Below are 24,818 nucleotides of genomic sequence, written 5' to 3' on the forward strand. Positions count from 1 at the left end.
TCTATGTTGGAATGCACTGTCACCTCATCATGCCTCTTAGAATTCCTATTGCCTTGAAAATTCTATTCAAGTAAAGCCTTTCTTGATATACTCAGCTGCTACTGTCTCATCTCCTAAAATTTACCCTGTATTTATTTTGTTTAAATTTCTTTATTGACATGCCCCCCCAGATACTAGTAATCCCATACCATAATTTTTCAGAGCAATAATGGCAAATGGGAAGCATTATGCACTAACTTACCTATTCTTAACCACTTCTAGGATCATGGTGGAGATACAACATTTTTGAGGAACAAGACTCTGCAGAAACTTTGAGCCATGGAGAAGCTGAAGGTCCCTGAAACTTTTGAGAATTGATGTTTTCAGAAGGTCAAATACCTAATATATTATACATTAAAGGAAAAAGAAGTCAAACAAACAAAAAACAAATAGCAGCCATTTCTATCATCTTATATTGGAACTAATCTACCCAACATCATCCAGTCATATTCCTGGGAAAATTATTTTCCTAGTGAACAAAACATTTTTGTGTGGTTACTGAATTTTGACTTAGGACTTAGAATATAAGAATTTAAACCAGAGATTCCCAACTTTTTTCCATCCTCATTTATACCTTAGCTTTCAGTAAACTTTTAATATCACCTATTCTCTATCTGAAAAGAATTAAATCTGAGTCTACTGTGAACACACAAATAGAGATTACTCATAAAAATATCTTTATTTCAAATATAACAATTTTTTTTAGTCTCATAAAATTGTTAAATGTTTATCAGAACAGTCAAATAAATAGGGGAGACTTCTAATTCTGTGTTCCTTGTCAACCAACAGTTTTACTCTTGGTATAATTTTTGAAAGGTATATGCATATCATGTTCTGCCTCCAATTTGTTTTCTTGCTCTAGATTTGTCTGAGAATAGGACTAGAATTCTGATGCACAGAGACGAGTTGTTATAAACAGAAATAAAGCCTTATGAGTATGTTCAGTAAGAATGGGATATTCTTTTCTAAGGGCACATCAAAAATTTTATAACTTCATTGACTAGAACTCATCTTTTACTGGGTCAATTTACTGATTTTTTTTAAGGATATGAAACATGTTTCAAATCCAAACCTCATTCATTTGGTTTTGTGGTCAGCAGGAATTATTCCTTCAATTGTCTTTCAAATTTTTCAGATGCATTTCAATCCTCTTTCCTTTTCTTCCTCTGACCATGTCTTCTTGAACATTCTCTCTTAGATCTATACATGTTTTCACTAACATTACTTTCAACTTTTTGAATATTTTAATAGGCTACTGTAGTTATTGCCAAATATTCTCTGTATCCTTTCAATAAGTTTCATGTATCCCAGGTTGCAAACTCTTGATCTAAAACCTTTCCCTTCAGAGAAGAGATTACAAATCATTAATTCTAACTCTGGTGCTCAGGAATCAAGATTAATGAATAGAAAGGGCATGAGGTTGCTCCTATATCCTTCTGTCCAACCTACCCTCTGCAACTAATTTTTCCTCAATCAGAAGCAATTTGTTAGAAATCAACACATAGTAAAAATGTCTAGAATTTTTGCAGAAGTTCTTATCTTTGATTTTTGGGGCTCTCTTTTTTTCTAGTCTTACTTCACCCTCTATCACCCAATTCTTCTACAAGAAAGAAAAGACAGGATAAGGCAACATATTAAAGTCACTCTGGATCCCAAATAATGGCAGTGACTAGGAGCCCCAAGGACTATCCTCCCAAGGAGATGGGGGAAATGCTTTCTAACTACACACTAGGTATTGAGGAATCCCACCCTTCCACATAAATACCTGCTCTTCAAATCTTTGTATTCTTGCTACTGAGAGTAAGAGTGCAATGCTAAAGGGACATATAGTCTTGTTGGCATCTCCTTGTTGTTGCCCAGTCTAGGATACACATATCACAAAAAAAAAAAAGTTATTACTTACAACTTAAAAGTACAACATAGCAAATAGTGCAATAAAAATAGATTTTTGAATTTTTATGGTGCTTTCTCTGTAGGGGCTCAAAGCACTTAATATTGTTTATTTATGCTAATCAGCAGCTATTCAACCGACATTAATTAATGATTCTTCTTCATAGAAATCCTATGAAATGGGTGGTTTGCTCTTTTTCTAGAGTAGCTAAGTTAGTGACATTTATTTGCCCCAGTATCTACTGAACCTCCCCTGTTAGGAAACAAACCTCAAAACAAGGCAGAATGGGCCAGTAACTGAGTTTTAAAAAAGCACCCTGTGTGCTAATAGCTGGCATTAGTACAGAGCTTTAAAGCTTATAGTACTTAACATTCTTTATCTCATGTGATTCCCCAAGTAAGTTGAAGAGGGAGACACTATCAGTATAAGCCTTTCCCAGGGGAGGACACTGAAGCTAAGAGGAGTTCCAAGACCTGCCCATGACACACTGCTAGTCAGGATGAGTTTTGGATTAAGGTCCCTCAGACTGTACAGGCTGCCACTCACAGAGCATTGACAAGAGACAGCAACCTGAGTAATCTGCTACAAACTATTAATTGTTCTAATAAATACAACATCATATGCATTAATATTCAGGGGTTCTATACTCATTATATTGATCAGCAAGATCGTGAAGGATCAATTAAGAACAAATAATATCATCATTTCAGAGTAGAAAACTGAAGTCAAGGTTCAAGGTCATAGACAGTAACTGAGAAAGGACTGCTTACTGACACACAAATCAAGGCTTTTTTCATTAAAACATTAAAGCTTTAAATAAAACCTGTTAGCTTGTTTAATGATATACTGAAGAACATTTGGTCTCCCTTTTCCAGGTGTAGAAGGATAAACTATTTTTTTGTTAAATTCATGCTATAATATTCTCGCTTGATCTCTGGTATCATCCCAGCATAAACTGACTTCTAGTTTAAATCTCTCCCCATTCCACCCAGAGATAGAGTCACTACCTTTAAAAGTTTCATGAGTTCTCTGCCTAGTTCCCGGTCCAACTTGATGGCAAACACAATATGCAGGATAATAGTGCCTTCCACATGACGAAGTTCACCAGAAGGTACTGTGACAAGGTCCAATAGTCTAAGAGAGTAGAAAGAAGGGCCTGGGCTACAAGTCATTAAACCTGAGTGATTAGTTGACTCTATACCTAATCATACTGGACTCGAATAAAATAGAAATTGATTCATTAAATAAATATTTTTGATTGTTTATAATATACAAGGCAATACAGGGCAAAGAAAGTGAGTGGATAAAGGTTCTCAGCCTTAATGCTAAATAAGGAGAGACTACAAAGGCTCTGAGTAGGAGAGGTCAGAAGAGTAGACAGAAAAAATGAACTATTTGTACAATTAAAAACATTTGTTTCACAAGAGAATGGGTTTTTAAAAACAACTATTTTAAACCCTATTGTATATTACTCACTCATCACCACTCTGTTCCTCTTTGTGTGATTTATCCAGCTGACTGAAGAAGGCTATAATTCCTTCCAAAACTTTCGTCCTGCTTCCCTGGAAGTCAAGGAAATCAAAACAACAACAAAATACCAAAAAGATGAGCCAAATCATTCAGCCTTAACGGTACCTTTATGGATTCTGATTCTTTTTTTTTTTTTTTAATCCTTACCTTCTGTCTTAGAATCAATACTGTGAACTGGTTCCAAGGCAGAAGAGTGGTAAGGACTAGGCAAATAGTGGTTAAGTGACTTGCCCAGAGTCACACAGCTAGGAAGTATCTGAGGCTGGATTTGAAAGTATGATCTCCTGTCTCCAGGCCTAACTCTCAATCTACTGAACCATCCAGCTGCCCCTAATACTAATTCTTAAACACAAAGCTAATGACTCAGACTATCTCCTAGGATTACATATAAAACACAGAATACTTTCATATAGATCTAGAGAGGCTCTGAGAAACCTGACAATGGAAAATACTACATTGTGACCTATGTCCCACAGTAACTAATTTTGCTGCTGCATACAAAATGTAGTCTGCTACCGTGTGAGTATGTTTCTCTCAGTATGAAAGTGTGAGATATGGTCATATGTACCCAAACAGCTGAAATGTGTAACCTATGCCCCCAATAGAATAATAGGCTGGGCCACTCTGAACAGCCTGTTTCAATCTGGCTAATTTGGGAATTTAAAAGTAAAAATCTTTTTCTTTCCTACCTTAGAGGAAAGCAACAGAAGCTGGTAGACCAAAGGTGGTATCTCTTGGAGGTCCAACTTGGAGAGCATCCTCAGGACCTTTTCTACCACAAATTCCAACTCTTCTATACTTAGAGGGACATCCCTGTGGATCAGACATTTTTATGTTGTGTGGTCATAACCTGGATGCCCAAATGCTTCAAAGCATTTATATTTCCAAGAACCAAAATCCAAGGGAATTATTAGACTAATTTATTTCTGACTAGAACACTTTGGAAGAACCAATAAATTTACCCAAGCAAAAACCAAAGACTATGGAAAAAAGCTGTAAAGAGCATAGGATATAGAGATAAAATGGACCCTACAGACAATCAAGGACAAGTCATCCATTTGATAGATGATGAAAGTAAAGCTCAGATATTAAGTGACTTGCCAAAGTTACATACGGGTTATTAGAACAGCAAGGATTTTGAATCTAAGTATTCTGACTCTTCTGACTTTTTTCACTATACCATATGGTTGATGCCAAAGAGAAAAGGAGTTTTTAACATAAAATACAAAAGCAATGTATTACAAGGTCAGACATTTTATGAGAGCATCATACAAGTTTCTAAAAAGACCAGACAGGAAAAAGAGAAAAGACTAGAATTTACCTGAACATAGAAGTAAGCTGGATTACAAATTGCTGGTCCCATCTGGTTAAACAAAATGCCAAAAGAAGAAAAATTACTTATTTTAATTTTCAAAAATGAGCTGAGCAAACAATTTTAGCTACTCCAAACTTTTGATTCCTTTAGAAAGCAGCATAATCCAGATAAAGAATGGTAAGCTTTTGTAACTCTCAGTTCACCTTTCTGCATATTTGTCTAAATACACACCAAGTAGGATGCAATTCTATAGCTAAATGGTTCTGGTTTTCAGGGAATTTTATTTAACAACTCTTTTATTTCCATCTTTACTACCATAGCAGTGCTTATAATAGTAGTTACAGAGAAGTAAAAAATTGTTCTACTGTTTAAAGTGGTCACCATGCAATGGAAGTGACGCATTATTTAAAATAACAAACAAAGCAACATCCAGTGGTTTTTCCATGAGCTTAAAATTATCTACTCAGTAGTTTTTCAGTTCAGTGTATTACATTGTACAGAATTCAACGAAAAACAAAAACACAGTATTTGACAATAGAAAAGCAAAAGGACCCAAGATTACATGGAAGAGAAGAGAGAAGTAAAATTTTTTTGTTGTTGTTTCTTACTCTTTTAGATTTGTATTATGTAATAATGTTTTAAGAATTGGCTCATATAATACTCCATTGCTCATGACAATCTAGAGCTTGCTAGGTATTACTCTTGAGTAATTTTCAGCCTCTTCATTACAAAAGGTTTTTCACCTTTGACTCATAGAGTCTATAAAATTATGTTAGAAAGCAGGCATTCAATTATTTTCTTGACATACTATGATTGTGAAGCACAGAAGAAATAATTGCCTTTTCTCCTCTTCACAAAGCATTACCGCTGTTACCTTCTCAATCTGACTATTAATGCATACAATGTTATGAGTAGAAAGAGCCTTTAAAACCATCTGGCCCAACTCCTTCATTTTAGGGTATAAAATGCCCAAGATCATTTAGCTAACAAGTGGCAGAGCTGGGATTCAAATCCAGGTTAGGTTTCCTAACTCCAACTCCAGTGACCTGCTCACAGCAGAAAACTCTAATCAAATTACATTTCAAATTCTTTAAAAATAAATCTGTAGGGATTATCTACATTCTTCTATTGTTTTAAAATTTCATTAAACTAAATACTACTTTAGAAAAGCAAACTAACAACTACTGTTTAGAAATCATTCTGTCATAACAATATTTTCATTGCAAAATATTTATTGTAATCAGATTTTACCTCTTAAAAACCTGTTTTTCTATCCCTTTCTCAAGAGTTCAAATGTCACTTGTAAATATTTTTAATTCACATAACAAAGGAGAAAAAACTTAAAGATTACTAGCACAGAGGAATAAAGCCCAAGTATCTGGATTCCACACTTACAAGATTCTTTAGTATATAAATGCAAAAGATTAATAATGTTACTTATCTCCCATAGGTGCTAAAGCCTCTAACTAAAATCTTTTCCTTTTCTTAATAAGTCAATTAAAAAGCCAACAGTCTAGGACAAGAAGAAAATAGATAGACTATGCCAAAAAGAAATACAAAGAGGCCAACAGTATGTCTGTTTGTTTTTTTTTCCTTAAGAAACTGACCATCAGGAAAAGCTGAGGGATCAGCTAGCTCAGTGGCTTGAGAGCCAGACCCAGAGACGGGAGGTCCTGGGATCAAATCTGGCCTCAGATACTTCCTAGCTGGGTGAACCTGGGCAAATCACTTAACCTCCACTACCTAACAGCCCTGGGCCATCTTCTGCTTTGGAACCAATCCATAATATTGATTCTAAAATGAAAAATGTGGGTTTAAAAAAAAAAGAAGAAAAGAAAAAGTTGAGAATACCTGAAACTTGAAGAGGCCTCTCCTGAAGCAATGCTTAATGAGCCAAATCCCCACTCTAAGAGGGAGCTGTTCAAATAACTAGAAAATGCTTCTCTGAGAATATGAATAGAGCATTTAAAAGTTTTCATTTCTTATGAACCAAAAGAATTCAAAACAAATTAAATTATTCCATAATGGTATAATAAATGTCAAGAGTTCAAGTAGAAACATTCTGTTCCAAGAAAAAAGTCTCTGCTCTTTGTGGCCATGGATAGCTCTGAAAAAAAAAATCCCTGCAAGATGATTGACAGACTCACCTGCTAGAACAGAGAGTATTAATCAGCTGCTTCTTATATTCTTCGCCATTTAGCTCCCCTGAAAATATGTGCATTAATGAATAAATCTAATTAAATGAAGAGGCAGTGACCCGAATTTCATTGACGTTCAACAACTATTCCACTTTTCTTTATTGATTTCCTATCTCAATCCCAGAGAAGCTGTTCCAAACATTCTCCTCCTTAATCTCTCAAGCCCCACATTTGCAGTGGACAATTCAGCCTCCTACACTCCACTGAGAAGACTGAGAACATCCAACAGCAGCAAATCCAGCCATCTCCTCCCCCCCCCCCCCCCCCCCCAAGTATCTAAGAAACATTAGCCAGCCACTTTATTTTCTTCTGGCCTGATTCTTCATTAGGGTCAGTCCTTTTACCCACACAGTTGATTCCAGTCCTTCTTGCTTTCTCCAGGAGTTGCCTACCCTCCTTTCATTTCTCCCTCCCCACTGATTTCTTCTGATCTTCCCAAAAATAGGTACAGATTTTGCCCAGTCCTAAACAGGTCTCCTTTAGTCCTATACAGTTACCATTTCTTTCTTCCCTTTCACTCCCAAACTTCTGTGAAAGTTATTTAGGTCTGGTAACTTGTTCCTTAGAACCAATTCTCTTTAACTCTTTGTAACATGATATTTTGATTCACCAAACAGAACTTTATTAACACTGATATATATGTATCCTAGAGAAAATATCAGCTCCAAACCAACCACTTCATCCATCACCATTTCCTTCAAGGGTTTAGTTCCCCTTCAATATGAGCAAAGATTGCTCTTTAAATTGGATTAAATAAATAAATTACCCCCACCCCCACTGCCAGTTTAGTTAGTACAAACAATACAAAGTCTCTCAGACATAGGGAATCAAGATCCATTACTGAATTATCTACTATACAAAGAAGACACAGTAGACTTTTCATTAATGACACTGATAAGAGCATTTCTTAATTTCTCCTAAAACAAATAGAGGCCTCAAGTGTTATAGACTTCCATATGTCCCTTGGATCTTCATAGAGTATCTTGTTATGAGCCTCTCTTCTGCACTGAACCTTCAGTATTGTGTATTAAAGCTGTCTGTATTTGTATCTCATGCCTCTACAAGACTGCAAGCTTCCTCAGCACTTACTTCATATTTCTCCTAGCCCCTAATAGTGCTCTGTACATATCAGGCACTCAATAAATGTTTGCTGAATTGAAATATTAAAAAGTAGAAAGGAATTACCTTTTCCATAAGCCAGGTTTTCCTTTTTGGTAGCCAGAGCAGTGAGGATAATGGGTAATAACTCCAAAGACTTTCCATTCACCAAGCTGCCATCCCTGACAACATCGACAAATCCATTGGCTAGCTCAACCAGTGAGGAGCCGGGCAAACTGTGAGTCTAAAAGTTCAAAGGTCAAAAAAATCAAATAAAGGTCAGAATATGATTGCTATATTTTTCTAAGAAGCAGTACCTTTTGTGGTATCAATATAAGTGTTAGCTAGAGATGAACTACTTCCAAAAGGCACAGGCAATAATCTGAAACAATCATTCCTTTGTGCTAAAAACCAGAACTGGCCATAGAATGGGGTGTAACATCTCTCACCAATTATTCCTGTTTCTGTTTTTTGTACCACAAACATGTCAAGTTTTCAAAAGCCTGTGACACCAGAGAGTCAATGTAATTAATAAGATGTTGTATGGTCCAAAAAACCCCCAGACTTATAAAAATCACTGCTCATAATAAAAGATGGCACTGCACTTAGCTTTGTACAACGGAAATTTCTCAATTCTCCTTTTTTACAAACTACAGCCTGAGGCATCCTCAGTTTTCATCCTACCTCGAGCATCAGTAGCCCAGTGATCTCAGATGCTACTTCTCGATGAAGATCCCCCGATTCCACCAATAGAATACAATATTTGTATACTTTGAGTCTCCTGAGAGCTCCAGCCTCCTCAGAACATGGAGAACCTTAATATTTTAGAGGAGGGAGTGGAAAAACAAAGCACAAAAGAAGAAATACTATTATTACTATGATATAGGATATATAGAGAAAGCATATTAAGAAAGACAAAAGACTAATATGCATCTTTATGATGCTAATCACAGTACCATCCTAAGCATTTTGACCAAAAGGCAAATTCATTTTACTTTAATGTGCTAAATTATAAAGTCACTTATAACAAAGGAATGGAAATTTTTCTTTTCCATGCATAATTAGGTATTACAGAGGAAAAAAATCTCTTTGAGAGGATATTTCTTATTAATTGTGACAATAATAGTTGTCAAATAACTCTACTATAAGGCCATCTTAAAATACTATCATTAGTTGTCAGTCATGTGCACGCAGGGTTTGAAAAATGGGACTTTCTCCCAAACATTTATTGCAGAAAAGCCATCCTTTTCAGTAATCCATAAATAAGACCAGAGGTTGGCAGAGGAGTGCCATAATAATTACTTTTAAGTACACTGATTAGAGGGGGGGAAAAATCTTTATCATTATGGCATTTCCAGCAGCAGTAGTGGTGGGTATTGGTTGCTGATAGTGTCTTTTTATTCTTCTTTTATTTGCTAAGCTCATGTAAAGAGAGGTAATCTTCCTTCTCTTTCAGTCTTACAAACACCTATTAAATATTTTATAATCAGTCACTGAACTAGGTGCGGAGACATGAAAAGTCAAAACAAAACTGCCTCCAATGTTAAGGAGCTTATCCTCTACTGGCAGAAACAACAGGTGTATATATAAGTAAATATATAAAGTGGATGCAAAAAATACCAGGAAGGGGATCAGAATCAGGAAAGGCCTCATGTAAAACTTGACCTAAGTGATGAAAAGAGGTAGAGGTTTCCAAGAGGCAAAAGTGAAGAAGAAATGTATTCTAGACCTAGAAGACAACCTGTTCAAAGAAATGAAGATGAAAGTGTAAAAATGGAGATTTGAACCCCAGACTTCAATCCCCCGAAGTCCTTGGTACTTCCCAGAATTTCCTATAATTTCCCTGAGTCTCCACCTGGGCGAGATCACAATTTAATATTTAACGGGCTCTCTTCCTCTACTCGACGTGGCAAGATGTAGTGAATAAGATGTGAATGGGCTAATCAGTCCTAGGCATATGGGTTTATTATTTTGTATCCTTGATTTCTAATAATCTTAATAAGCCTCATAAAATAAAATATTTTTATCAGTAGAGACTAATTTAATTTTTACAAAATATAGACAGCTTAAGGAAAGAAAAAATGCCTGAAACAATCCCTGCAGGTAGTGTGACTGAGAATACATTAAGTATGTTATTGCTTTGCAGCAGTGTCCAGCTGAGCTATGAAAACACAGATTTGTAATGGACTTGGTCAAGATGGTCATGATTTCCTTCAACAGAACATGAGTAGGCACAGAGAAGGAAGATAGTGGAGATATTCCTCAATGGGAGTTAACATGGGATGAACAATGATAGGAGAGTTTAACTTCAATTTTCTATAAATGTGGATGCAAATAATTTAAAAATTTCTCTCATGAAAAGTGAGAGACTGCCACCTTGCAGCAAAGGATGGCTTTTCTGAAAAAAGAAAACAGCTAATATTACTTGTCAGGAACCTAAAACCATTTTTCACTTTCACTGTTTTATCTCATATTAATGTGTAATTTTCCAGCACACGGCTACCTTTAGGAGTATGAGACAGACTTTACACCACTGTAGAACATGAACCTGTTCAAGAAATAGAAATAAAAGGATTCTACCAGCTTTTAAGAACCATGGGATGAAGTATTTTATTAAACCCTCAGACTCTTTAGCTTCAAATTAAGCATAGATCAGGTAGCAGTTACTGTTGTTGCCTTAAATATCCACTAAATCAAGGGCAATGGTAGGCAAAAGGCTTCTAATCATGAAAAAACCAATACCATTTGATTCTTATCCAATAAAATTTGTCTTTTTAATCAACTTTTTGTTTTGTAGTACAATTTAAAATCTGGCATGGATGAACAACAATTTTAATCAGCAACAATAATAATACACTCAATTGTCCTTTCATTTTATTCTGTGGCTCTGTTGTTTTTATAAAACCACCTGGGCATGTTAAATGCCTTTGGGTATGTATGTTTGGGAGAGTAGGTAGAGAATGATAAGTAGTAGTAGTAAAGTATTTGCCAGGAATAAGTCAGACTGTAATAAAAGTTATACATTTTCACAGTAAACAAATCTAATGACTAACAAATAATTGGGGAAATAAGGCAATTATTTAAATCACTTTTAGGAAATGACATCATCATCATCATCATCATCATCATCATTACCCTTGAAGATGCCTTTCAGCAGTGTTCCAGGTGATTTTCCTTTCACTGCATGCTTCTGAAGGAGACCAGTCAGCTGTAGCCATAGAAAGAATGGTTGTAAATTTTAGGTAAAAGAAATAAACATCCTTCTCTAGGAAGAATTATATAGAAGACATACCTGGTTTGGAACAGATCCTTAGCTAATGTACCCCAAACCACAAACATGCTCAATTTTTTTTAAACAGGGCTCTAGAGCAGATTTTAATAAAATGCTGATGCTATTTTATTTTAAAATTTTGTAAATTTTACAATTTTTGTAAAACAAAGTAATCATAATTCATGCAATTAAATAGTATGATACTACCACAAAATCAGTTTGGCATAATTCAAAGAATAAATCAGAGTGAAGTCCTATCTTAATGTTCAAAGTAAGTATTGCTATAATGTAGTAAATGGGATAGGCCTATATTCAATTTTCTGTAATTTTCAATTACTGTAGCACCAATACATTAAAATCTTTCAGTCTCATTCATCATGTACATCAAAGGTGGTAGAAAGGAGATAGAAGGCAATTAGTTCTACACATTGGCTTAATTGTAAGTATTCAGAATATGAGACATTTGGCTGGTGAATAAGCAGTGGACTCAATATTGGAGGAACTGGATCACATTAATCTCAACAGTCTGAATTACAAATGAAACAAGTCAAGAAATGGCATGAAAGACTTTATCCAAGAAATCTATGGGGTAGAAAAAGAGGTGGGTCACTCAGGAAACAAGAGCATGGGATACCAAGTAGGTGGCCTACATGCTTCACTGGTGCTGAGCCTGATCACATCAAAGGTCCAGAGGAAGCCCCTACTGAGGGGACCTCCAGGGAAGGTTTCGAAGGAGGTCATGAACAAGAGGAAATATGGAGAAAAAAGCACCATTCCAGAGAACACCACATTGATGACATCACAGAACCCTGAAGTACCAAAGTACTTTTCACCCATGTATAACTTACTGACATTCTTTCCCTCTCTTGTCACATGGTTTCAGGAAAAACACAGTTCCGATGATCAAAGATTAGTTGTCCTTTTACTGTCATTATTTTGTATTCATATAATATGGCATTTTAGAAACTACTAAAAACATTTAGTAGGATTTTCTCCATCCATAGTAAATTACTCACTTCATCATCTTTTAGGCACTGCAGAAATTCTTGCAATTTCTCTGATGTTTTTTCTGTTGCTAAAGAGATAATTTTCTGATCCATTGTAGTTATCTCAGGAACTATAGAGAAAATGTATTACATGAGGGCTTGATTTTCATAGAATCCCAAAACTGAAAGAGATGCTGGCAGGTTAATTGGTCTGTTTCTCTTTTCTCACCCAGAATAACAAGGCATTCTTATTTTTAAGAATCTCTATTGTATTCAAGTGACTTTCATGGTTTTTCTTCAGGATAGAGAATTACATACAATAGAAATGAATGGTCACAATAACACAGTGGACACTGTACTGGATCTGGAGCTAGGAAGATCCAAGTTCAAATCTAGCTTCACATACTTACTAGTTTTGGAACCCTGGGAAAATCACTTAATTTCAATTTGCCTCAGTTTTCTCATCTTAAAATGGGTATAAGAACATACATCCCAAGGATGCTATGAGGAGAAAATGAAATATTTATAAAGTACCATGCAAACGGTAAAGCACTGTACAAATGCTAGCAATTATTACTGAGCTGCTACGTAAGAGTGAATGTGAAGTGGGCCTTCACAAATTTATAATTTCATCTCAAAGTTTACCTTTTTTTCCTAGAGAAATCAATCTTAAGATATCTTTAATCATTTTATCTTATTGGCACAGAAAACATTCTTAAAAGACAAAGCATCCTTTTCACATTAATATCTTCTTTAAAAAGGAATAGGGGACAATATCCCAAAATTTTAGTATCTAGGGACTGTAAGTTATTTGTAATTTTAATACGTTGCCTTGCAATGAACGGTATGTGATATATTCAGAGCAATATATTTACCATTTATAGCATACTCTAGTGATAAGAGGCTAAACTTTACGGTTACCAGTTCTCATATAAATTCTATAAAATGCAAATATTTACTGAGTATTTACTACCATGTACAAGGTACTATAAGAACAACAAGAGTGTATAATTCACAAATCTGTTGTACTTGCTAGATACAATTAAGAAACAATATGATATGTTATGTCTTATGGATTGTTTATATCTATATCTATATCTATCAGAGTTACCGGCATTCCACTGGGATAGTCAGGCAAAGCTTCTGAAGTGGGATAAGTAGCAACAATATGAACAAAAGCATGGGATAGGCCTTCACAAATTGTGTTTGTGAAGGAAAAGTACAGCAGGTCAACTGTCATGGAAATTTCAAAGTGAGGAATAGTGGAAGATAAAGTTGAAAAGGTAGGGCCAAATTGTGGAAGGTCTCATACCAGACTAAAGAGTCTATCCTATAGGCCAATGGTTCTTAGAATACCTTGGCACACTTAATTTCCTAATTTTGTGTGTGACAAAATCCCGGGTTACAGTCTGCTCTCTTTGGCTTGGCACTAAGAAAATCACAACTGCAGCTTCATTCAAAGTAGTAAGGCCCCTTCTCTGTTGTGAGGTCTAAGAAAGTAAATAAAAAAGAGGAGGAAAGGTTGAAGGAGAAAGAGAGGCAAAGGAATACAAAGAACCAGAGGGACTTCCTGAGAACTCGCTTCTCTGGCAAATTAAATGTCCTGGGTACTATAATATCATTGCAAAGAAATTGCATCTTGGGCAAAAAAAAATGGTGAGGGGACTATCACTAGTGTAGCCACTGGTGAACTCTCAAAGGTTTTGGAACAGGGGAGTAATATGATAAAAGCAGTGTTGTAGAAAGAAATCTGGTAGTGAGGGAAAACTGGTGAAAAAGAGACTAGGTAGGCAGTTACTAAAATCTAGTTGATAAAGACCAGATGAAAAGCAAGAAACAAATCTGAGAAACAGTAGGAAGTTAAGCTAAGGCACAGATACTGGTTGGATATGAGAGAAATAGCATGGAATCAAAGATGACTCCAAAGTTTCTAACCAAGATAACCAGGGGTAAGATGACATCTTAAGAGTGGATGTGAGGCAAAGCCTATATTAGGAAAGAGGATACATTTAATACAAATCAACAAACACTTATAGAATATCTTCTTGAAGTTAAAAGCATAAAACAGATAAAGGATCTCCCCAAACTCGGGAACATCCATAATTGAAAACTGAACTAGCAAGTCACTGACGTTCTAAATCCACCTGGAAGACCTGTTGGGAATTCCCAGGCCTTCATTCAGGTGAGAATATTCCGATCAACCTAGAGCCTAGGGATTAGGAAGCAGGTGAGCTGAGCTAAGTGGAGGTACATAGATCTGGACTCTAGATCTAGTTCTCTTGCCACTGACAGCATGGGCAACTCAGCCTCTCTGGGTTTCAGGTTCCTGATCTGTAAAATGAAGAGATTAGACTAGATGACTTTTAGAGTTGGTTCCATCTTTTAATTAAAAAAAAAATGACGCTATTTCTTACAGCAATTAAATTTCTGGTCTTTGTTGATTGTAGTGAGATTTTTCACTCTAAAACTTTTCTGCAGTTGTATGCAGGATAATGCCCTGGACAAAGGAGACAGTGGGAGTCCAGAGCTCCTGGCTTCAAGGAGTGTATAATCCAGAGTGGGAATGGAGGTGGGAGTGGGGGCTAAGATACAAACACTGGGAACAAGAGGTGAGGGTTGACCCTGGGTTGGCTATGGCTTCACACGCTCCTCCAAGCCCTTCCCCCGACAAGCCCAGGCATGAAAAGCACCAAATACGATGGGGCTGCACGCCCCACCTCCGTCCCGCGCCCGAAACCGTGCCCTCTTTCCCATTACCGGGTTCCCGAACCGCTGGAGCTAGTGAGACCCGGCTTGCAACGGGGCAGGACACCCAAAAGCACAATTCCAGTTCAAGTTTCTGGCTCCCGATTCATCCGGGGCACTTCCGCCTAAAAGCAGCGGACCCAACTCCGAATCTCCCGCTAAACTGGAAACCAGGCTGATCTCACATCCGTTACCAATGGCAACAACTCCCACCTCCACAACCCCCAGACGGTCCACTTCCGTTCTAGTGGGTATCGCAATCTGGAAGGTACTAAGAATCTTTTAAATTGAGGGGGAGAAAGCAAGGAAGTTGTAGGGAAATAATTGCCCATGCTGGTATAGTTTGGGGTGGGGGGGGAGAAACCCTGACTTTTGGTAAACCAGAATAATTAGGTTGGAGCCTTAGCTTTACTTTTTTCTGCGGGGACGGAGATGCGTCTCATTCTTCACCGAACCTTTCAGATTCTCCTTTCTATTCTGACAGTGCCGTAGCCCCATTTTGAAGTTCATAGTCTCAAACACCCAAAGCAAAAGTGGTTGCTTGTGATTTGATAATAACCTTCCTTGGGTAGTTCTCTATGCATTACTGTCCTTCTATCCTCCCTTGCATCAGTCCACTCTTCAGCTTCCATACTGATGCTCCTCCAAACTGCCCAACCTCTTGTAGCCCCAGTGCTTAGCACAGAGTCTGGCACAGCAATGAGTAAATGTCAGTCCTTTCTCAACTATTGGATGAACCAATTCAATGTGACGCTGCCACATTCTCAATCTTTTGTCTTTTTCTTGATCATACTTTGCCGATCTGAACTCCGAATTACTCCCATCATGTAGCTTCTTCCCTTCTAACTCATGGGCTACAGGCTGAGGTGGGTGTATGTGTGTGTGTGTGTGGGGAGGTGCAGAATCCCCAGCTATGCCAATTGGGTCCATCACAAATTTATGCTTTCCTTACAAAAAATATTTATAGCTGCGCCTTTTGTGGTGGCAAAAAAAAAATTGGAAAATGAGGGGATGTCCCTCAATTGGGGAATGACTGAACAAATTGTGGTATATGATGGTGATGGAATACTGTTGTGCTATAAGAAATGGTTAATTCCTTGATTTCTATAAGAACTGGAAAGACCTACAAGAACTGATGTGGAGTGAAATAAGCAGAACCAGGAGAACATTATACACAGTAACTGAAACACTGTGGGATTATCAAATATAATTGACTTTGCTACTAATAGCAATGCAAGAATCCAGGACAATTCTGAGGGACTTATGTAGGAGTAGAAATTCAGAAGAAAATGTTTGATTTATCACTTGTTTATATAGGTATATGATTTGGGGTTGGGGTTTTTAAAGATTATTACAAAAATGAATAATTTGGAAGTAGGTTTTGAATGATAATATAAGTATAACCCAGTGGAATTGCTTGTCAACTGGGGGGGGAGGTAGAGGAGAGGGAGACAACATGAATCATGTAACCATGGAAAAAATTTTTAAACAAAATCTAAAATAATAAAAAAAATTATGCTTTCCAATATCAGCTGGGCCCTTGATTGCTTCAAGACAATCATTCTACTGCTTCCTAATTGACTCTATCTCACTCTCCAGATAGTCCCAATCATCTTCTCCCATTTCCTATGTTAGGAATGTCCTCTTATATTTCTTTTAAAAATTGAAGGCATATGAAGTGATTCAGCCATTCTGGAGAGAAATTAGGATCCACACTCAAAAGTCCATAAAATTATGCATGCCCAGCAATCTCACCATTGTGTCTGTTTCCCAAAGAGATCAAAGAAAAAGGAAAAGGAAATATATATATGAAAATATTTATGTCAGCTTTTTTTGTAGTGGCAAAGAATTGGAAACTAAGAGGATGTCCATCAACTGGAGAATGGCTGAACAAGTCTTGGTGTATGGTCGTAATGGAACACTATTGGATCATAAGAAATGAAAGACAGGATGAGTTCAGAAAAACCTGAAAACACTCATATGAACTGATGCAAAGTGAAGTAAGCAGAACCAGAAGAGTCCTATCTGCTAACTTCTTAGTCTCCTTTACTGGTATCCAGGTCATTACCACTTACTATGGTTATTTTCAAGGCTCTGTCTTAGACCCCCCTTTTCTTTTCTCTTTATACTATCTACTTGGCGATCTCATTAATCCCCATGAGTTCAGTTATAATCTCCATGTAGATGATTTCCAGATCTATATAGCCAGTCCTTAACCTAAGTCTGAGCTCCAGTGCTGCATCACCAATAGTTTTTTGGACATAATATTGAATTCAGCCTCTCAACATATCTAAGATTAGATAATATTTATAAAGCACTTAGCACAGTGCCTAGCATATATTAAGCATGTAATAAAGGTTTGTTCCCTTTCCTCCCTCCTGTTTTCCAAAACAGAAGTATATTTTCCCCAAAACCTTTCTCTCTTTCCAATGGCACCAGCATCCTCCCAGTCACTTAGGCTTGAAACTTATGTTTCTTCCTTATTTATTCATCTGACTTCTTCAATCTATAACCAAACCTTGTCATTTCTACCTTCAAAACTTCTTTCCTATCCATCTCCTCTTTACTCACAAAACTACTACCTTAGTTAAGGTTCTTGTCATTTTCCATTACCTTCCTTTTAAATTTTGCTTCTGTTTTAATTTGTTTATAGACTTCATTGATATATTTTATTTTTACATCACCTACATCTTTTCTTGTATCCCTCTTCATTTCTCCTCCTAGAGATTTATCTCTTATAAGAAAAAATAAAAAGGAAGATTAAAAAGGCAGCTAACCCAATTACCATGTCAAATAAAACTGACATTATTCACAATATTCCACACCTGTGGACCCATATCACTGCAAAGTAGTTTTTTGGTGGAGGGGATAGCTCATTATATCTCTTTTCAGGGTTTGGCCATTACCATTTAGCAACATTCAGTTTTAATTCTTCTGTAATGCTCTGTCCATTTACATTGTTGCAATAATTGTGTATATTGTTGGCTCCAGTTTCTTTACTTTGAGTTAATTCATTGAAGTCTTTCTGTGATCTTCTGTATTCATCATACTCATCATTTCTTACAGTATAATCATATTCCATTACTTTTATGCATCATAATTTGTTTATCTATTCCAAATAATGGGCATTTTCTGGATTTCCTGTTCATTGTTACCACAAAATATGCTGCTACAAATATTTTGGCACAAGAAGAGACTTTCTTTTTGTTAATGATTTCCTTGGGAGTAGATGCTTAGTAACTGAATCAGTCTCTGGGTTAAAGGGTATGGGCATTTTAGTCATTTTATTTGCACAATTCCAAGTTATTTTCCATAATGGTTATATGCTTGTCTTTCCAAATCTCCTCCAATGCTATTTTCATCTTTTGTCATTTTTACCAATTTTCTGGGAATGATCGGAGTTGTTTTTTTTTTATTTTTATAGTGATTTGCTACATCCTTTTCTTGGCATTACTAATTTACAATAAAAAAAAAGAAAATTTTGTTCATATCCTTTGAGCATTGTCATAGCTTTCTAAATGGTACCCTTGTCTCAACACACTCCAACCTATCCTCCATTTGGCTGCCGAAGTGATTTTCCTAAAGTTTAGGTCTGCCCATGTTACTTATCTACTTGATACATTTCAGTGGCATTCTATTACTTCTAGGATCAAATATAAAGTCCTCTGTTAAGCTATTACAGTTCTTTAAAACTTATTACCTTTCTGTCTTTCTAGTCTTCTTATACTTTACTTCCTGCTACACATTCTATGATCCAGCAAAATTGATCTCATAATTGAAATTTCATTTTCTGATTTTGCATAAACTGTTCCCCATGTCTGGCATGCTCTCTCTTTGCCTCTTTTTCTTAGTTTCCCTTTCTTTTGGGGTTGTTATGTAGTCATTTTCAGTGGTGTCAGACTCTTTGTGACCCTACTTAGTGTTTTCTTGGCAAAGATACTGGAATGGTTCAGACATTTCCTTTTCAAGCTCATTTTATGGTTGAGAAACTGAGGTAAACAGGGTTAAGTGCCTTGCCTAGGGTCACACAGCTAGGGGGTGACTGAGTTGGATTTGAACTCATGAAGAAGAGTTTTCCTGATTCCAAACCCAGTGCTCTATCCACTGTACCACCTAGCTTAGTTTTCCTGGCATCCCTTAGATTCAGCTTTCAGCTTTCTCTCTCCCTAGCACATGTTAGTATCTTCTCTTTTGATATTACTTTCCATCTGCTCTGCATATATCTTGTATGCACCTAGTTATTTTTATATTTGTTTCTCCCATTAAAGTATGAACTCCTTGAGAGCCCTTTATTAAAAATTAAGAGCATTTAACACAGTTCCTGGCACATATTAAGCACTTAATAAATGGCTGTTGACTGATTAGCAAAGAAGAAACCACATAGCCAATGTTGTATAGCTCAGTGACCCCTTGACTCACATCATAGAGAGTACTTGAGCATCAGAAAGGTTTATACCAAGTCCCTGCTCAGGCTGAATTGGTCTGTAGGGTCCACTTGTCTTTATCATTTTCCATTTATAACTCCCTGAGTGAAGATTCATGATGTAATGATGAACACTGTTCCGAGGGTCACTACTCATGGAGAGGGTGCAAAATAGGTCAGTGTAATATGTCTAACTGACCACAACCCTTTTTGCCCTGTTCTTTTCATCCCTCTTCTCCTAACATTCCTTTTATTAAAAATTCTTACCTTATTTCTTAGAATTTATTCTGAGCATCATTTCTAAGACAGAAGAGCTGAGTAAAGTGTGGGCAGTTGAGGTTAAGTGACTTGCCTAGGATCACATAGCTAGGGAGTACCTGAGGCTAAATTTGAACTCAGGACTTCCTCTCTCCAGACCTGCTCTGTCCACTGGGCTACCTACCTACCTGCCCCTCTCCTAATACTTCTTGTGCTTAAGGGATGTTAGAGATGAAGGAGAAGTATAGGGATGGTATCTCAGAGTGCAGAACTCAATCAAGGTAATACAAAGGAATAACTAGCATGGAAAATATGGGAGAGGAAAGTGGGGAAAAGGGGGTCCCTGTCTCTATGTAAATGCTTTCCCCTCCCTCCTCGAGTTTGGGGGGAACTCAGACCTTGACAGCCTGAGCCCCCTGAGAGAAAGTCAGGTTGACTGGCCCTGGGTTGTTTTTTTTTTAACTTTTAAACATTATTTTATTTGGTCATTTTCAAACATTATTCATTGGAAACAAAGATCATTTTCTTTTCCTCCCCCCCCCCCGCCACCCCTCCCATAGCCAACACGCGATTCCACTGGGTATCCCATGTGTCCTTGTTCTGAACCCATTTCCATGTTGTTGGTATTTGCATTAGGGTGCATACACTCTTCAGCCTGGCACTTTTCTATGTGCCAGCCTCTGTCACAGATCCTCCATTTCCTGTTCGCGTGATGCTACTCTGACCCACGCCAGTTACTTGCCTTCTCTGTCTATTCTAATCTATCTATGTTACTTATTTTTCCCATTTAACCTCCTCCCTCCCAAAATAATACATTTTATCCTAATCTGTCTATTTGCTAATCTAAATTCCTGTCTTATGCTAAGACTGAGTTGTGGGAAGAGGGTTAGGATTATGTACCAACAAAATTTTTACAATATAACAATTTCTTAATACAAAGGTCATTCCTACTGCAATCAATATAAAATTTAACTTAAGTAAAACTGAACTATCCTATGTAATGCTAATTCCAATGTAACAATTAGATATATGTATATATTAACTTGTATCTAATGAAATCTGGTTTATTCTGTCCCTATGTTACCTCTCTAGTTACAACATTTCCTTTTCCACCGTAAATTACTCTGTCCCTTAATGTGATCTGTGATTAATCTTATGTGACCCATTTTCCTGAAGTTCATTCCCCATAATGTCCTTGATTCAAAGTTATTTCCAGTTGTCAGTGTGTCTTCCATCCTTTGGTGTTGCTTGAAGTTTATCACTGGTCCAGGGTACCTTCTCCTTTACAGGATACATATTTGCCTGTTGTCTCACCTTGAAAGATGATCTCAGGTATCCAGAACTACAGGATCATGCATGTGTGTAAGATTAACGTGTACATGCATGTAAGAGTGAATATGTTGTTGCATGTGAGTGAAACTTTATACAGGATGTTTGTACCATCTTCATGTGTGCAAGTGAGTTTTTTTTTAATGTAATGAATGTAGGCATTTTTCTTAATGTGTGATTGTAAAGCAATTATTATATTCCTATGTGGTTGATTGTAGAGGTTAATGATATTTTATTCTAGGCTTGAGATGGAAATTTGTATATATGCTTACGAATTCTAAGGGATTCTAAATCCACCCCAATAAACTTCCAGGTTCCACAAGGAACCACTTCTCCTGTGTTTCACAGGCTACACTAATCCTCCCTGATCTAACTAACCCAAATATATACTATTTAAATAAAAAGTACCGCTATTATCTTCATAAATCTTAACTTTGCCTTCAAATTATAAAATAGCAAAGGTTAGCTGGTTGAGTTTCAACAAGTCTTCTCAATAGATGGTATCTGTTGTGTTATGGGATGCTCAAAGTTGGAGAAATGGAGAAATGTGATAATAGCATTTCACTTTCTACATCTTCTTCAGTTTGTTCTTTATCATATTACTTCCAATTCACTGTCACTGTCCCCTAAGTCATATTTCTTACAAAATTCTTCATAACTACTGACTCTTGTAAATACACAGTATCTCCTCTACTGATAAAGAGTCTCCTATGTTTTCAATTGCTTCATCAGAATCAGATTCATAAAAGATTGTTTGTTCTGAATTCAGGGGTTCACTATGCCAATTTACTCATAGGGTTCTTGTTCTTCATCACTGTTTTGGTCAACTATTATTGTGCTATTTGGTAATGTATCATCTGGGTCTAAGTCAGACTCTTGGTCACTGATTTCTGTACTCTCCATGTCTTTCACTAGTTTTTGTTCAGTGACATGTAATTCTGTGTCAAGTGTTGTTAAATCAGGTTTTGTGTCTTGGTCTAACCCTATTTCAGTGATTTCTATATTTCCCAATTCTTTTTCTAGCTGTTGCCCAGAAATATGCTCTAATTCTGTGTTCTGTGGTGACAAATTTGATTCTTGTGGGTTTATTGCTTCCTGAAGATCTGCTATTATGTTATTGGAGTGCACAGGTTCTACCATATCTTTTGGATCAGGTTCTTGTTTATCTACTCCCTCCTGTGAATCTGTCAACTTTGGGGTGTCTGTATATACTGTGTGGTTTGTCTGTTAAATGTCTTAATTGTAGCGAGGTTCTTAACCTCCTATAATTCTTTCTGCCTTAATATTTCATTGGTCTCTTGGAGTTTTTTCTTTAGATCGTCCCTTTACTTTTCATGCTTTACTTTGTTATCATGGAAATAGGTGGCAGTGTCCCTAAGTTCATTAAGTGAGATGGTGTCAAACTTAGGGCACTAGTTCCTGAAGAAATCCCTCAAGTGCTTATCACAGCTCTTGAGAAATCATCTCCTCACATGTGCCTCTGATTCTTTTGAATCAGGGTTAAAGCCCAACAGTCCCTCAGTTTTTTCAATAAGGTGATCAATAAATGTGCTTGGGTGTTCATTTTTTTTCTTGGGATAATCTGTCAAATTTTCCCCATGCATTGGGTCTTTCTGACAATTGCTTCATTCCCTGCAATAGATCCTTACTGTATTTTCTTAGATAAGTCATTGATCAGCAGCCCAATGGGAGCACATGGGGGGAAGGTAGGTAGCTCACAGGTGGCAGAGCTAGGGGGGGGAGCAGAGAGCTTGGGCCACTCCCCTCACCCCTGTCTACACTCACTGAGAACATTCCTCACTTCACCTACCCAGCAGCCTAATGGGAGTTCTTTCTCCCTCCCCTGTGTGGGCTAAAAGGTGGGGCAAGGCACAGCACTTGGTGGTGGGAAGGGTCACAGGATTCAATGGGGGGGGGGTACAGCACTCTGTCTCTAAAAGGTTCACCATCACTCAACCAGGCATTTACCTACTATTGAGGGTGGGGGCTGTGGAGAGGAGGAGAGATGCCTGGCCTGAAATTCTATTTTTATATTGCCTGAAATTCTTCAGAATTCCCAGAAGTTCTGCTACATGAAAAAGAAGAATACTTGCATTCAGGGCTATGCTGATAAAGTTGAAGAGACTGGGGTGAGTGGGGGAGGGGAGGGACTATACACATGATATACTTTCAACTTTAATCCAATTATTAACATTTTTTTCATTATTTTCTTAAATTTAGACAATTAACAAAATAAGAAAGTAAGTCTTGATTTGTAGAGTTTGCCAGTTTCTGAGGTATAAATGATCACACAGAAAATTTAGCATTTGGTGGGAAGTTAGAGTTGGTTCCATTATTGTAGTCTCTCATTCCACATTTATAGCAGGATACATTGAATAATAAATTTTATTTTATTATATTTTATTTTTTTAGGCTTTATTTTTTCTCATGATTACGTGATTTGTATTGTTTCCCTCTCTTCTTCCCTACCCCCTTCTGGAGGTGACAAGCAATTCCACTGGGTTATACATATATTATCATTCAAAACCCATTTCTATATTCGAATAAACTATTACCTTCCAAATTAGATACAATACTATATATTCCAAGGCAGAAGAGTGGCAAGGGTTAAGAAATGGGAGTTAAGTGATTTGCCTAGGGTTACACATCCAGAAAGTGTCTGAGGCCAGATTTTTATGCAGGACCTCTCCTAGCTGCCCCTAGTAATATATTATTATCACACTTTTTATGCAGCACTATGGAAAATGTCATTCCAACATATCCTAAGTATATTATTTATGTTCTGTCTCTTTAGCTAGGCTGTTGGGTTCTTGAGGGCTGGAGCTGTCTTTTCCCAATCCTCTATACCCCTTACCCCATCCCAAAGAGGTAGAAAGTAAAAGGATTAAATGCTAGAGCGCAAAGAACCCTGGGTTTGGAGTTAGGAAATAAGGATTCTGTTCCCAGCTTTATGGCTAACTAGCTGTGTGACTGCAGATGAATAATTTAAAGTCTTTGGGCCACACCTTTCTAATTTATATAATTAGGGAGCTAGACTAGATTTCTTCCAGCTAGAACACTCTATTCTGTTCTAAATACTTGTAGAGAAAGTGATGAATTTTGGAAGTTTTCTTGGAAGGGTAAGCCTGGGTGGGATGACTATAGTGTCCCAAAGGACTGAATTCACTGATTTCAAGGAAGGATCAGGGAGAACAAGAGGCTGGAAGGGGATGGGAGAAGTTGTTAAAAACAAATTTTATTGGAGCTGATCTTGCTAGCCATTATACATGACTGTTAATGGCTTTCCTTCTTTTACCAACGTGGCCCTCATTTAGCTCTGCTACTGTATTGTGTGTTTTATTCAGTCCTTCAAATCAACATCTCCCTGAGGCATTTGGTCTTCTGCTGAACCATCTGCCTCTTTGGAAGCAGTAAGTGTGGGAAAAGATGAAGTAGGTCCTGAGCTACATTCAGATAAAATTCCAAATAGCCCCCAATACTGGATAACAGGGGCCAAAATCTTTTATAACTGATTCCCAGACTGGCTAATTTAAACCCCTTACTCTTTTTTACTTGATTACTGCAAAATTGGGAATCCCTTTGTCCCTTCTTGGTAACACTAGGGCAAAAATCTGGTGTGCGTTTTCTAAGGGGAAAAATGTTTCCTAGAATAATAAAAGGGTAAAGAGAAACCCATCCCCCAAAGCAAAAAGTCTCTCACTACATTAATTGCAGTGCCTAAAATTTCCCAAAACC

The 24,818-nt window shown here is 37.0% G+C and overlaps 1 protein-coding gene across 4 annotated transcripts in view; it reads right to left on the reverse strand.

Moving 5' to 3' along the window:
- Positions 1-15,272, reverse strand: part of FANCI (FA complementation group I) — a 71,055-nt gene extending 55,783 nt beyond the window's left edge. For 2 of the 4 annotated variants that reach the window (XM_056806550.1, XM_016427651.2), the window contains exons 1-12: positions 15,086-15,272; positions 12,359-12,459; positions 11,207-11,279; positions 8,756-8,886; positions 8,159-8,315; positions 6,923-6,980; positions 4,782-4,823; positions 4,150-4,273; positions 3,407-3,492; positions 2,938-3,064; positions 1,805-1,900; positions 242-378 (exon numbers count right to left, since the gene is read on the reverse strand). In XM_056806550.1, coding sequence (XP_056662528.1) covers positions 242-378; positions 1,805-1,900; positions 2,938-3,064; positions 3,407-3,492; positions 4,150-4,273; positions 4,782-4,823; positions 6,923-6,980; positions 8,159-8,315; positions 8,756-8,886; positions 11,207-11,279; positions 12,359-12,442 — 1,115 coding nt within the window. In that variant the 5' untranslated portion in view covers positions 12,443-12,459; positions 15,086-15,272. Of the gene's footprint in view, positions 1-241; positions 379-1,804; positions 1,901-2,937; positions 3,065-3,406; positions 3,493-4,149; positions 4,274-4,781; positions 4,824-6,922; positions 6,981-8,158; positions 8,316-8,755; positions 8,887-11,206; positions 11,280-12,358; positions 12,460-15,085 lie in introns of those variants that run through there. The other 2 variants (XM_007479350.3, XM_056806556.1) reach the window with 2 other exon arrangements.
- Positions 15,273-24,818: the final 9,546 nt, after the last annotated feature.

This window comes from Monodelphis domestica, chromosome 1 (assembly GCF_027887165.1).
Source record: "Monodelphis domestica isolate mMonDom1 chromosome 1, mMonDom1.pri, whole genome shotgun sequence".
NCBI classification, from domain to species: Eukaryota; Metazoa; Chordata; class Mammalia; order Didelphimorphia; family Didelphidae; genus Monodelphis; species Monodelphis domestica.